This window comes from Centruroides vittatus, unplaced genomic scaffold (genome assembly GCF_030686945.1).
Source record: "Centruroides vittatus isolate TY-2023 unplaced genomic scaffold, ASM3068694v2 contig_250, whole genome shotgun sequence".
NCBI classification, from domain to species: domain Eukaryota; kingdom Metazoa; phylum Arthropoda; class Arachnida; order Scorpiones; family Buthidae; genus Centruroides; species Centruroides vittatus.
In genome coordinates this window covers 730651-743056 of record NW_027121584.1, presented here as the reverse complement: position 1 = coordinate 743056, position 12406 = coordinate 730651, and the positions used below count along the sequence as shown (strand labels likewise).

At 27.2% G+C, this 12406-nt stretch overlaps 1 protein-coding gene across 4 annotated transcripts in view; it reads left to right on the top strand.

Annotated features, from left to right (window-relative positions):
* The window catches only part of LOC136971394 (sodium/hydrogen exchanger 6-like), a 74559-nt gene that overhangs the window by 20526 nt on the left and 41627 nt on the right, over nt 1–12406 (top strand). For all 4 annotated transcript variants that reach the window (XM_067265842.1, XM_067265839.1, XM_067265840.1 and 1 more), the window contains exons 3-6: nt 3740–3817; nt 7323–7399; nt 9823–9920; nt 11641–11746. In XM_067265842.1, the coding sequence (XP_067121943.1) occupies nt 3740–3817; nt 7323–7399; nt 9823–9920; nt 11641–11746 (359 nt within the window). The remainder of the gene's footprint in view (nt 1–3739; nt 3818–7322; nt 7400–9822; nt 9921–11640; nt 11747–12406) is intronic.

Here is a 12406-nt window from a genome sequence, read left to right as displayed (position 1 = left end):
TTTAGTAATTTTAAATTACACCATTAAATTCTTTGTGAAAAATTAAGTCTATTAGATCTCTTTTTAGCACTGTAGACCAGTTGTCTTTGATTTTTAAACAAACACACATTCAGAAATATATATAGAAGGAAAAGATAATTAACTACAGTCAACTTGCCTTAAAGTGAACTCTCACATTAAAATGGATTTTCCTGTTGCCCCGGAAAAACACCATTATTACAATGTTAATTTTCATATGATAATGCAAACAAAAGTTTTATCAGAATACACTAAAGTGAACTGTAAATTTTCTTCACATCTCCCAAGAAATAACTGTTTTTAATAATGATTTTATTATTCACATCGAAAAGTGTAAAAAGCAAAGTGGTACTGTAATAAATGTTCTATTTTGAGTAGAATAGAATAGATTTTCTTTTAGTAAGCAAAGATGGATTTGATTTCCAATTGTAGAGCAATTCAAATATCTGGTTTTAGCAGACAGTTCTGCTATACTCAGAAAATAGGAGTTAAACTTTAAGGACATCCAGTCCTTTAAATAGGCAAGGTCTTGTGCAAACACATGCTAGTACAGTGCTAGTTTGCATATTGTAGAGTGCATACAGTGATGCCAGGTTTAGCTACTTTGCACCAAATTTGTCTCCCTTCTTTTACTCTTTTGGCACCAAAAGATATTTTCTACTTTTTCAAACAATCTTCAACAGAAAAAAAATCAGATATTTTTTAGCTTTGTTTTGTTTAACCTTTATAAAAGTCGTGTGTGTGTGTGTAAATTCCTTATAACTCCTGCAATGTTTGTTCAATCCAGATGAAATTTTGGTTATTGGGCTACAGTTTGAAGAAATTGTAGATCTATAAATTCCCACTGTCATCTGTCCATCCGTGTATTCTTTCCTTAATCTTGAGAATGGAGTTAGATAAATGAAAGATGAGACCAAATATGGAAACCTTAGGGGCAGGAGGCCTGATTAACTATATAGGAACTACTGATGCAAATTAGAAGTCATATTATTTCAATTTAAAAAATTTTTTCCTGAAAGGTATTAGATAGATAACCAGCACAACTGTATTGTTAAAGGAAAAGTATAGTGTACAGGGGAAAGTCACTACTAATTTGAGGTGGAGAAAAAATAAATTAAAAATATGATTGTCACAATGCTGGACTGCAATTTTTAATGCTGCAATAAATAATTGTTCATATTCATTTTATGTTCTGATAAGAAGTGTAGGCTACTTATTTTGCAGAAATATTAGCTGTAGAATAAATGTTTTATCAATTTCAGATCGGTGATTGCACTTACACTGCAGTGACGTCAGTGACCTCATTTAGTTCATGCTTGACAAGAGAATTTCTCTTAAGTTGCATTTGTAAATATTTTGGAAAATAGTGTACTTTAAACTAACTTCATTAAATCTAAACTTTAAAAAAGATAGCCACATTGTGTCACTTCTATAACAAACTTTTTAAAAAATATTTCCATAGTGATCACATGACATTCTATTATCCAATCGGAAGTAACGAGTCTGTTATTTAATGTATTATTGCACTTCAATTATTTTCTGATGGATAATATAAGCTATTGAATTTGTAGAAATATTAGTTACTTCTGAATTTTTTGAAATCTGTACTCTTCTCAATTATTCAATCTACTTTCTCATAGAAAGTAGTCCATCATACTTGATGGGAGAATTTCTAGTTCTGATATACTGCTCCACACTTAAGTGGTGAATACCATGTCCCTCTCATTTTGTTTGATTTGAAAATCATTAATTTATTTTTGTAAATTAATTCAAAATATTATTATTTAGAGATTTTGATTCCCTACTAGTTTTTAACCCTGTAAATTATACAATCTTGACTTGAACATCATTAATAAAAAATTTTCAATAAAGCAAACTAACTACTGTTCTCCTAGTGATTCATATATATATGAAGTGACTGTAGTCAAATGATTTTTTTGTAACACAGTCCAAATTTTTGATGTATTTGTCTTTATAAATGTGTATATAATTTCCACAGAGAAGAAGAAATGGAAAAAGATAAGACCTCACATTAATAACACAATGTAAATTTTTTTTAAATGCTGGTGGGAAAACTATTAAGGACATGGAGATCTCTGAAAAAATTGTCTCCATCTACTAGATTATTTATATTTCTGCATTTTCACTGGTCCTTGTCTCATGTATAGCTGTAACACTTTCATATATTCTGTTTCTATTATTTTTTTCTTGTCTATTTCACTGAGTATTTCAGTACTTACCTAATGTCAATAACTATCAATATTATTGTGTATTTGTAATCAATCTTTTCAAGATATCAAATTATAAATTAATTTGGTTAATGACTAATAAATGAACTGCATCATCAAAGACAAAATTTGTTTCATTTCTTTTTTATCTGCTACTAACTTGAATAATTACAGAAAAGTAAACTGAATTATTCCAAATACTAATCTATAAGCAATAAGCTTCCAAAATGACTTAAAAGTTAAGGAAAAGTTCATAATTATTTTTAATTTTTATAATTTTTTGCAAAGTTTAGATTATTACTAATAATTTTTTTTATTGATGATGATGAAATCAACTTTGTTAATAAATTTTAAAATCTTACTTTTTCATACAAATCTCCATTTAACAAATTCCATTTTAGTGAATCTTTGATTTAATAGGTCAACTTTCTTGACTAGATAGTTTAATGCCATAAGTCAAATAAGCATTTACTGTTAATGAAAAAATGTATGATTTCTATTCCTTTTTATAGAATTTACTAAAAATTTTTAAAGTAATTCAAACAGCAGTGTGATAAGTCACATAAATGTTGAAGACTACTGGTTTGAGCACAGGTGTGTGTGGAAGTTTTAATGAATGTGCAAAAATTAAATTTTTTGATGAAATCACAAGAAATTAAAAAAGTATTTGAGACTAATTATATGATCTCCTATCATAGCAATAAAAATAATTATTTACTGGTTTTAACTATTTCTTGTTTACATTTTTAGCTTCAAAGATTCAAAAATTATTTAATGAGGAACATTAATCATATTGATTCATCTTTATTTATAGTTATGTATATTGGAATATTTATTAAAAGAATTCTTTTTTGATTGTATGATTAAATTAATTTACTTTATTTGATTCACTTTGATATGAAATTATACATAAAAATAATATACATACATATTTTCTTTAATAAATACTTGAAAGAAATTTGGAAAATATGCTGTTCTGCAGTGCATTTTGGATTGAGAACCACTGTTCTTACACATAATTATCTTCAAATTTTTTTCAATTTATTTGGAGAATTAAAATATTTGTATTTGATAAAGCTTTTTTTATCTTTACTTTTATCCAATATAAGTTCGATAAAGTGCAGTAATTAGAGCAAATATTAATTAATCTGAAAACCAGAGTCGAAACAAGCTAATTTATATGCTATACATGCAAAAATACAACTTCGTATATAAGTGTGCAAAATTTTGGTCAAAAAAAGTTAAGCATTTGGGAAGTAACTAAGTGAGCTTTGAAAATAAACAAACACATATTATACATGATATATTTATTTCTGTAAACAAATGTAACAAAAGCTGTGAAACAATGATCTGCTGAGTAGTAGTAAATTTTATTATTTTTTAACATAGTTTAAGAAAATAAAGTTATTTCTGTAAATATAGGTTTAAATAAATTGATTTATTAATAAATTTTAAATATGGCAATTTTTGATGTAATTATTTTATTGTTACAGGCAACTTTTGATCCAGAAATCTTTTTCAACATCATTTTGCCACCAGTCATATTTAATGCTGGATACAGTTTAAAAAAAGTAAGATTCGATTAAAAATATATTTTATATATATTGTATTGTGTGTTTGTAAGTAATGCACGTTTAAACTACTAAACATACAATACTTTCATATTACTGTATATTATATTTCATGTAATGTGTTTCATATTACTAATTTTAAATTTGAAATGTAATTAAATCATATGGGAAAGATGTAAAAATTCTTCAAATATATTTTAAAAAAATCAAAAACTAAATACAGTAAAAAATTTGATGTCTTCACACATCATTCACAACCACAGGAACACAGTTAACTTGAGCAGAGTCACATTTTTAAAAATATTTCTTAAAAAGTTTTTTTTAAATTGTTAAGATGTGTGTTATAGTTATGCAATTTATTAAGGAAAATTTTTCCTGTAATTTAATTAGTACATATTTTAAAATTCTTCCTAATATAATTTTAGTGAAATTTGCATATGTATTTGTATTTATTACAACACATAATCTGTATGTTAAAATAAATATGTATTAAAATTTGCTGTAATGAATCTGTTAAAATATTACATTTTTAAAATAACAATATTTATTTGACTTATTAGCATGTAACAGTATGATTTACAAAATTAACATATGTTAGGCAGCCCTGCTGCAACACTGGGAAATTTGCATGTGTCAGAGGTTCTATGATTTATTTTGAATTTGAGAAGCAAACAAAACTTGTGTTTTGACAAGGGCAGGAACTTAAGGCCTTCAGAATGGTAATGGGGAACCGTGGCACCATATTTTTTTGGGTAGATGGTAACTGGAATCCAAAAACTATTTAAAACAATAATTGTAAGGAGAGAGAAAAATGATGCAGATCAGAATTTTTCCAAGGTGGATTCAACCCCTAAATAACCCTCATAAATGTATGGTGACAATTCAAAGACCCAATCAATGTCCACCAATGTGTTTGCACAGAAAAGGTCTCCAAAGGTTGGAGCTGGGATAAAAAAACCACTTCAATGGAGAGGTTCTAGTCAGTGTATGAGCATAATTATACAAGAAGAAAAAAATTTCTTCTACATGTTTCTGTCTATTTAAATTCTGCATTGTCTTGAACTCTGTTGCCTCTGCCCTCCTCCATTTCAAGTTTCTCTGATCTTGGTCTTATTTTGAACTCAGCACCACTAGTGGGAAGTTAGAATGTTAACCAATGATATTTAAATTTTTGATCAATCGATGCACATGCTATATTGATGCAAACAATAGCAGAGACAAATATTGAAAGCTATGATTTGAGAGAGACTCTTAGCTACTGTTTTTCACTAGGTATTGATAACACTGCTTGATGAACACAATGCATCTTTCATGGTAATGTCATGGTAACAGAAGGTCTCATGAATACATACTTGTTTTTTTATCTATTGTTAAGACCCTAATTGTTAGACCGAGGTCTACTGGTCTACAAAAAAAAAAAGAGAAAGAAGTTGGCTTACAGAAAAACGTGTTTATTTGTAATTAACACCAACTGGTGAACAAAAAAAACTTATATACAAATTCCCTTCCAACCTCACGTGTCTAGATACAATTAGTACGCGTACCGACAATTTTCCCGCGTGGAGAAAAAATAATTGTTCAAGATGATACCTTGGACTGTCCTACGTCTGTATTTATTCACTTTAGTTCGTTAATCTCTCATACGGTTCCAATGGAGTTCGATTGTTGCTACACTCCTCCTTTGTTCTCCGGGGCTCCCCGATCCTCACTCACGTGCTCGACACCGGTCCCACTCAACGGACGACGTTCGGCCTCCAAAGATCCGGAAAAAAAGGTGCCCTTACACGCCTGGACCTTCTATATATACTGTTCGCTGCTGCCGTCTCCCACGTGATCCTTCGGCAACCAATCCAAGGGCCCCTTTTGCACGCATCCCCCAAAGGTGGAACGAAACAAAGAAAAGAAAACCCATTACAAAAAAAACGCGATAAAAATAATACCCGATACAACAATAAAGTGATAATAACCCGATACGGTAATAACGCGGTAATAACCTGATACAGTAACGCGAAGTTATGTCTAATGATATACAATATATACAAATACAAAAAAAAACGAACAAATAGTGGCGGAGCACTACGCTATTCTGCTACAGCTGCATAGTTTATAATTTTAAGAGTATTAGGATTATGTATCAGATATTTCAATTTCATTATGCAATTCAATGAAAAAAAATGGGAGACCTGTTCTCCTGAAATCTTAAATAAATATATACGTCCTTTAAAATATAAATTTATCAATAATTAAATGTAAAGTGGAGACATTCATTTCCCTACACTCAATTTCTAAGAATCTTAAGACCCAAGATTTTTTTCAGGTATGCTATGAACAAAACAGACTATCAAGTTTATTACATATATGTATATTTAGTCTTTTATTTTGAAAAAACTTTAAAGAACAATGGTAAATTATTGCATTCAAATAATATGGTGGTGTAGTTTAAGATGGTTCTTGTGTGCTGATATTAAATGATGATGATTTGTGTTTAAATCTTAATTCTTTTTTTTAATCATTAATGGTTTTTTTGGTTATGAATAAATTATTTTGTATAAACTAAAACTGTATAAATTTATTTGAAGCTTTTGCCATGATTGTACATAGATATGTTTATTTTATACACACACAATTGTTTTGTTTCTTTATATTGAAACCTAAAGATTATTCATCTAAGAAAATTACCATATTTAATCAAATATAAGATGACCTTGCATATAGGATGAGGTGTGAATTTAAAGATCAAAATAAAGAAAATTAGTTTTATTAATACAATTTTAATTTTATTTTGTTTAATTACAAGTGAAACATCAAATGAACATAAATGTGCACATTGCCCCACCAAAATTACTAGCATTTTAAACCTTAAAGAAAAATTTTGTAAAATCGACAACATAATTTGTTCATGTAAAGCTGGACAATCTGGAACCTTTTTTTTTTTTTTTTTTTTTTGCCAATTCTTAACAGTTGAATCCACTCTCCATCGATTACACTTAAGAGTTTCTCCGAATTCTGATTTTCAAATAATCATGTTTTCACATGGAAATGGATTAAAACTTATATCATGCTTCTGTGTGATTTTGGAATTTCAATCTGGAATTTAATTCAAAAGCTTTGCTTTTCCTATTGCTATTCATCTTTATTCCTGACGATATACAAGAAGGATTCAAACAATGCAGATAAAATACTTAATTTTAAATACAAGAGGGTTAGCATCCAGTAAAAAATACAAATACACGGTTCACAAAAATTATTTGCAAATACACAAAGAATCTTTCACTTGCGTGTATAGGATGACCTAGGATTTTGAAGCTGTGATAAATGAATAAAAACCTCATCTTATATGCGAGTAAATATGGTAAGTTACTAGTAATCCTTACAATTGTACTTCCACAGAGGAATGCTTATATTATGTCTTGTAACATTCTGTGTAAATAATTATAAATAAGTTTAATATAAACATAAAAACATCTATTATTTAGAAATTGCATTAAATTTTATTATTTTTTAGCGATATTTTTTTAGGAATCTTGGAACAATTATGTCATATGCCTTTCTTGGAACAACAATATCCTGTGTAGTTATTGGGTGAGTTATTAAAATTTTTGGATGGATGATAATTATTGAAAATATTCATTTTATTCATTTATTTTGATCACTTAATAAATTATGTTTACCAGTTATTGAAACTAAGCAAGTTACCATCTGTTATACAGTAAATAGAATTATGACTTTTTTTATATTTTGTTTAAAATATATTAGGAAATCTGTTCATTGATTATTTATACAATAGTTCAAGCAAAATTTATAAAATTAATTTATTCTGTAATTTACATCTAAAATATATAAATTTCATTATTAACTTAACAACTGCTACTCACTGAATAATAATACAGTAAACACAGCTTAAACAACCTTTATTTTATTTACTTATTTATTTATTTAAGCATACTGGTACAACTGTCATGCAGGGAGAAGACATACAAAAAATCATGCAACATATTCATTAATACAAAATCAAATATATACAACTTATAACTAAAACACAATAGTAAATAATAAAAAAATAAATACAATTCTAAACTTAAAAGTGGGAGAGCTATCCATAAAATAAAATAAAAATTTACCTGAAAACTAGGCTATATCTTACCTAGAAAATGAAAAATAATCAGATTAATCTTTTATTCACAAATTGGATAGTCTCCCAAATAACCAAAGCTAACTGCTGGTTAAATAACAAGCAAACCATGCCCCAGGGCACAATTAGCATAAAATTACTAACAGCTTTCACTATGAATTTAAAAAAGAAACACAAAAACACCACATTACCTGTTGTCTGTCATGCCTTAATCTCGAGAACAGAGTTAGATAGATGAAATCCAAGACCAGATATGGAAATCTTAGGGGCAGGAGGTCCGATTAACTATATATGAAGTTCCAGTGCAATCCAGAAGTCACGTTATTTCAATTTAAAATTTTTTCCGTGAAAGCAATTAATAGATGACTGGCATGACTCTATTGTTAAAGGAAAAATATGATGTAATACAGTAAATCATATTTTTCCTTTAACATTCTAAATTTTTGTCATGGTAAAAGTGTTATTCTATTTTTTGTCATTTCATTTCCATTCATAAAAAAATATTTTTGAGTTAATTTGTCTGATTAATGGGTATAATAAATACAGTAGAGAGTTGTTAATCCGAATCAATTGGGGAATGGGGTTGTTTGGATTAGTGATTTGTTCGGATAACCGATTATGTACGAAAAAATATATTAACCTGTTCAATGTTGAAAATTTTCTCCGTTGCGTGTCGCTTCGTATTGAATTTTCGTCGATTTTAAGCCTAATGAAAATTTTTATAATAATAATCGAGGCTATTGTATTGTTAAAAATTATTTCTTTATTTTGTACAAACAAAATTGTACAAATTTTTACAAATTTGTACAAATTATTTTATTTTGTACAAACAAATAAATATATTGAAGAATATAAAAACATGAAAATTATACTTTAGAAGTAAATCTAGTATCAAAAACATTCAATTCAGCACGACACAGTCTGACTGAAAATCATTCGGATAACCAGGGTTCGGATTAACAACTCTCTACTGTATACATATACAGGTAACCCCCGTACAACACGGCACTTCTATAGCACGGATTCACTCTAACATGGTTCGGGAATTAGGTAAAACCCTCAGTACAACATGAAATGTATTAAAAACTGTTACCAGTTGATGATTTTCATGCTGAGGTCATCATATAGGATGAATAATCTCTGGTAAAATATTTACTTAAATAAGTATTTTACCCATAAAAAAATCTACTATATAAAGCTGAAAAACTGGATTCTATCACTGTATGCCAAAAATGGCCACTAGGGGTGCCCTTAGCAATTATTTAAATTAATTTAAATTAATAATATAAATTATTTTATATTTTTACAGTATAAGAATCAGTATATTATTATTTTTATTTGTAATTTTGTATGCCCCGATGCCTGCATCGGCCTTTTGTGAATCATAAATCCAATTTAAAGAAGGATTTAACAGCATGTTTTTTTAATTTTTGAAACCTAACCCTCTTTTCGCACTAGTTGTTTGTTTCGTATAACACGGATTCGCATAACACAGCAATTTTTTGGAACATAACTCCCGTGTTATACGGGGGGTTACCTGTACATTGTTTATGTAGTGTTGAAAAAAGTTTTGTACTTTGTTGTTCATAAGAAAATATACACTAAACTTTCAGTTAGGTGAATATTCTAATTTTCCGTCTAGGAGTTGTATAGTTATGGAATTTAATAATTTTGGCAATTTATATTATTTAAATGGCTCGCTAATAATTTAATTATTTTGTATATAAATGTTTTTATATAAATTAATAAAATTTGATTTATATAAAAATGCCAATACAACTATATCAGTATTATTTTTTAAGTGTTTTATATAATATATATAAAATTTAATTAATAACTTTACAAACATTTTATCCTCTTGTTTTTATTTTAGAGGAGTAATGTATTCATTTCTTCAGCTGATGTCATACTTGCAGTTTTCCTTCACGGATTGTCTTTACTTTGGAGCAATTATATCTGCAACAGACCCTGGTATTTATACATCATTACTCAAATATTAATACAGTAGCCCCTCGTTATATCACGCTTGTTGGGAGACAAAGAAAAAGCAATATAACCAAGTATTAAAAATTCTGGGCCTTTACTAAACAGATTATACATGCTATGGAATTTCTAGCCTCTTTTCTTTTATCAGCAAGTGTTTCTGATATAAAATAAGCTGTTTTGCAATAATGAATTTTATTTGTGGTTAAATTGTATTAAATGAATGTCCATTTAGCATTCTTGTTTCTTTAACAATAACCTTTACAGAGAGATACTGTCACTGTAAAAACAAAATATCAGTTGCAATTTTATTACACAGTACTATATTTCCTAATAAATTGCTTATTAAAAATTTGTGTAATTTATATTTTTCAATAAAAATTATAAATACAGTAATTGAAAATTTAAAAAATAAATATTGAACATAAAATAGAACATCAAAACATAAAATTAGAGTAAAAATTCTCTAAAAGGCAAAATAAAGTTACTACTGTATAAAAATTTTTAGAACTTTCCATTCAAAAATAAAGAAATCTTTTCCATACACATCACCCAATGAATTTGAAATTGTATTGCGTCAGTTCACATAAAGGTGTGAAATTTCAAATTCACAGAAACTTGTAAATGAGATTATACTTGAAACCAATAAACAAACAACTTTATCAACATGAAACACAAATGATAATTGATCCATCCACCTGTTTTGCTTATTTAGTTTATTTGATGAATTTATTGTTTCACCACCTACAGTAGTAGTTTCAAAGATAATGGTAGGAATAAAATACAGTATTTTGTTGCAAAAAGAAATTCAATGGCAATTGATATTTTAAAATTTATTGACTCTAGTGCTTTTAAAATTTGGGGACCAAAAAAAAGCATGATCTATCCAAATCTGTGATATAATGAGGGGCTACTGTATTTATTTATTACAAAAATTTGATTATTTTATATAAAGTAGACATTCAATTTAATGAATTTTTAAGAATTTAAATTTACAAAAGTTTTCTTTAAGTATTGACCATAATAATTGTTATATAAAAATTTTAACCATTTGATTTAAATTTTATTCATCATTCATACAAACAAATCTCGCATTTGAATAATAACAAGATAGTATGAAAATAGTTTTTGTGTAAACGTAAATGATATTTAATAAGAAAAATGTTTTAAAAACATTGATATTTGCATAAAAGTTAAGATTGTTATGTTTTGTATTTTTATATTAAATTTTCTTAGTTTATTAAAATGAAATTTATAAAATGTGTTCTATAAAAATTTTATTAGATAGTTCAGTCAAAGGAAATTTAGCATTGAATGTAATTAAAAATTAGTCTATTAAAGCAGTTCTATAAAAAAAATCAAAATTTTAATTGTTCAATATTTTTATTAATTTAAAGTTAAATAAAAAGATTATTAAGTTAATATGAAAATCATCTTTTGTGTTTGTTGTTCACTTGATATTTACAAAATCTGAGTAATTATTGTAAAATTTAAAAAAATAAAACTAATAAATGTTGTGATAAATGGAAATTTTAAATTTTAACATAAATGTGCTATATTTGTTTTATTAATTGAAAGAATAGAATAAGCTTTAATTCACTTTTACAAAAAATTTATTTGTGAAGAAATTCTTGAATTCATTTGTTTCTAAAAATGTAAATTTTGTATTTTATTGTTTTAAGAACATTTAAAAATTTTAAATTTACAGTGACAGTTCTTGCCATCTTCAGTGATCTTCATGTTGATGTCAATCTATATGCTTTAGTATTTGGAGAAAGTGTGCTAAATGATGCTGTAGCTATAGTTTTATCAGAGTAAGAATTTATAATTGTCTATAATTTTACTATTTTATTATTGATTATTTGGTACAAGGTTTATTACTCTCCATACAAATAAAACAACCACAATAATATATATATATATATATATATATATATATATACACACACAAAAATTCACATCAAAATATGAAGTACAAAAACTAACCAGTGACCAAACTGTGACAAACTAGTGCCATTATAATAAAAATAGTGATAATACTTTAAGAAAAATAAAATAAAGTTTATATCCATCTGGTAAAAAACATGAAAAATAAGTACCATGCAAAAAAGGCAACAGCTTTTGTCACAACCACTCAGAATCAAATTAATGTCCTAATAATTTTATTTATTGTTAAACTCTAGTTATAAAAATTGTTCAGGGTGTGAGGGGGGTGCTCCGATATTCACATCAGTTGGCATTAATTTTTTTCCACTTCACTCAAGACTGGTATAATTGCTAATAATTGAAAAGTGTTTAAACATATTTGACTAAAATGAATAATCTTAAGTTAATCTTACTGCTATTGTTAATCTCCGGAATCAAATCAAATCCAGGTCTGTTTCAGAAAACACCAACAAAGAGAGGTAGACCAACTATAAATTGTCTAAAACAATTTATTAATAGTGAGGTTGAGGCCGAAGTTTTAAATGCGA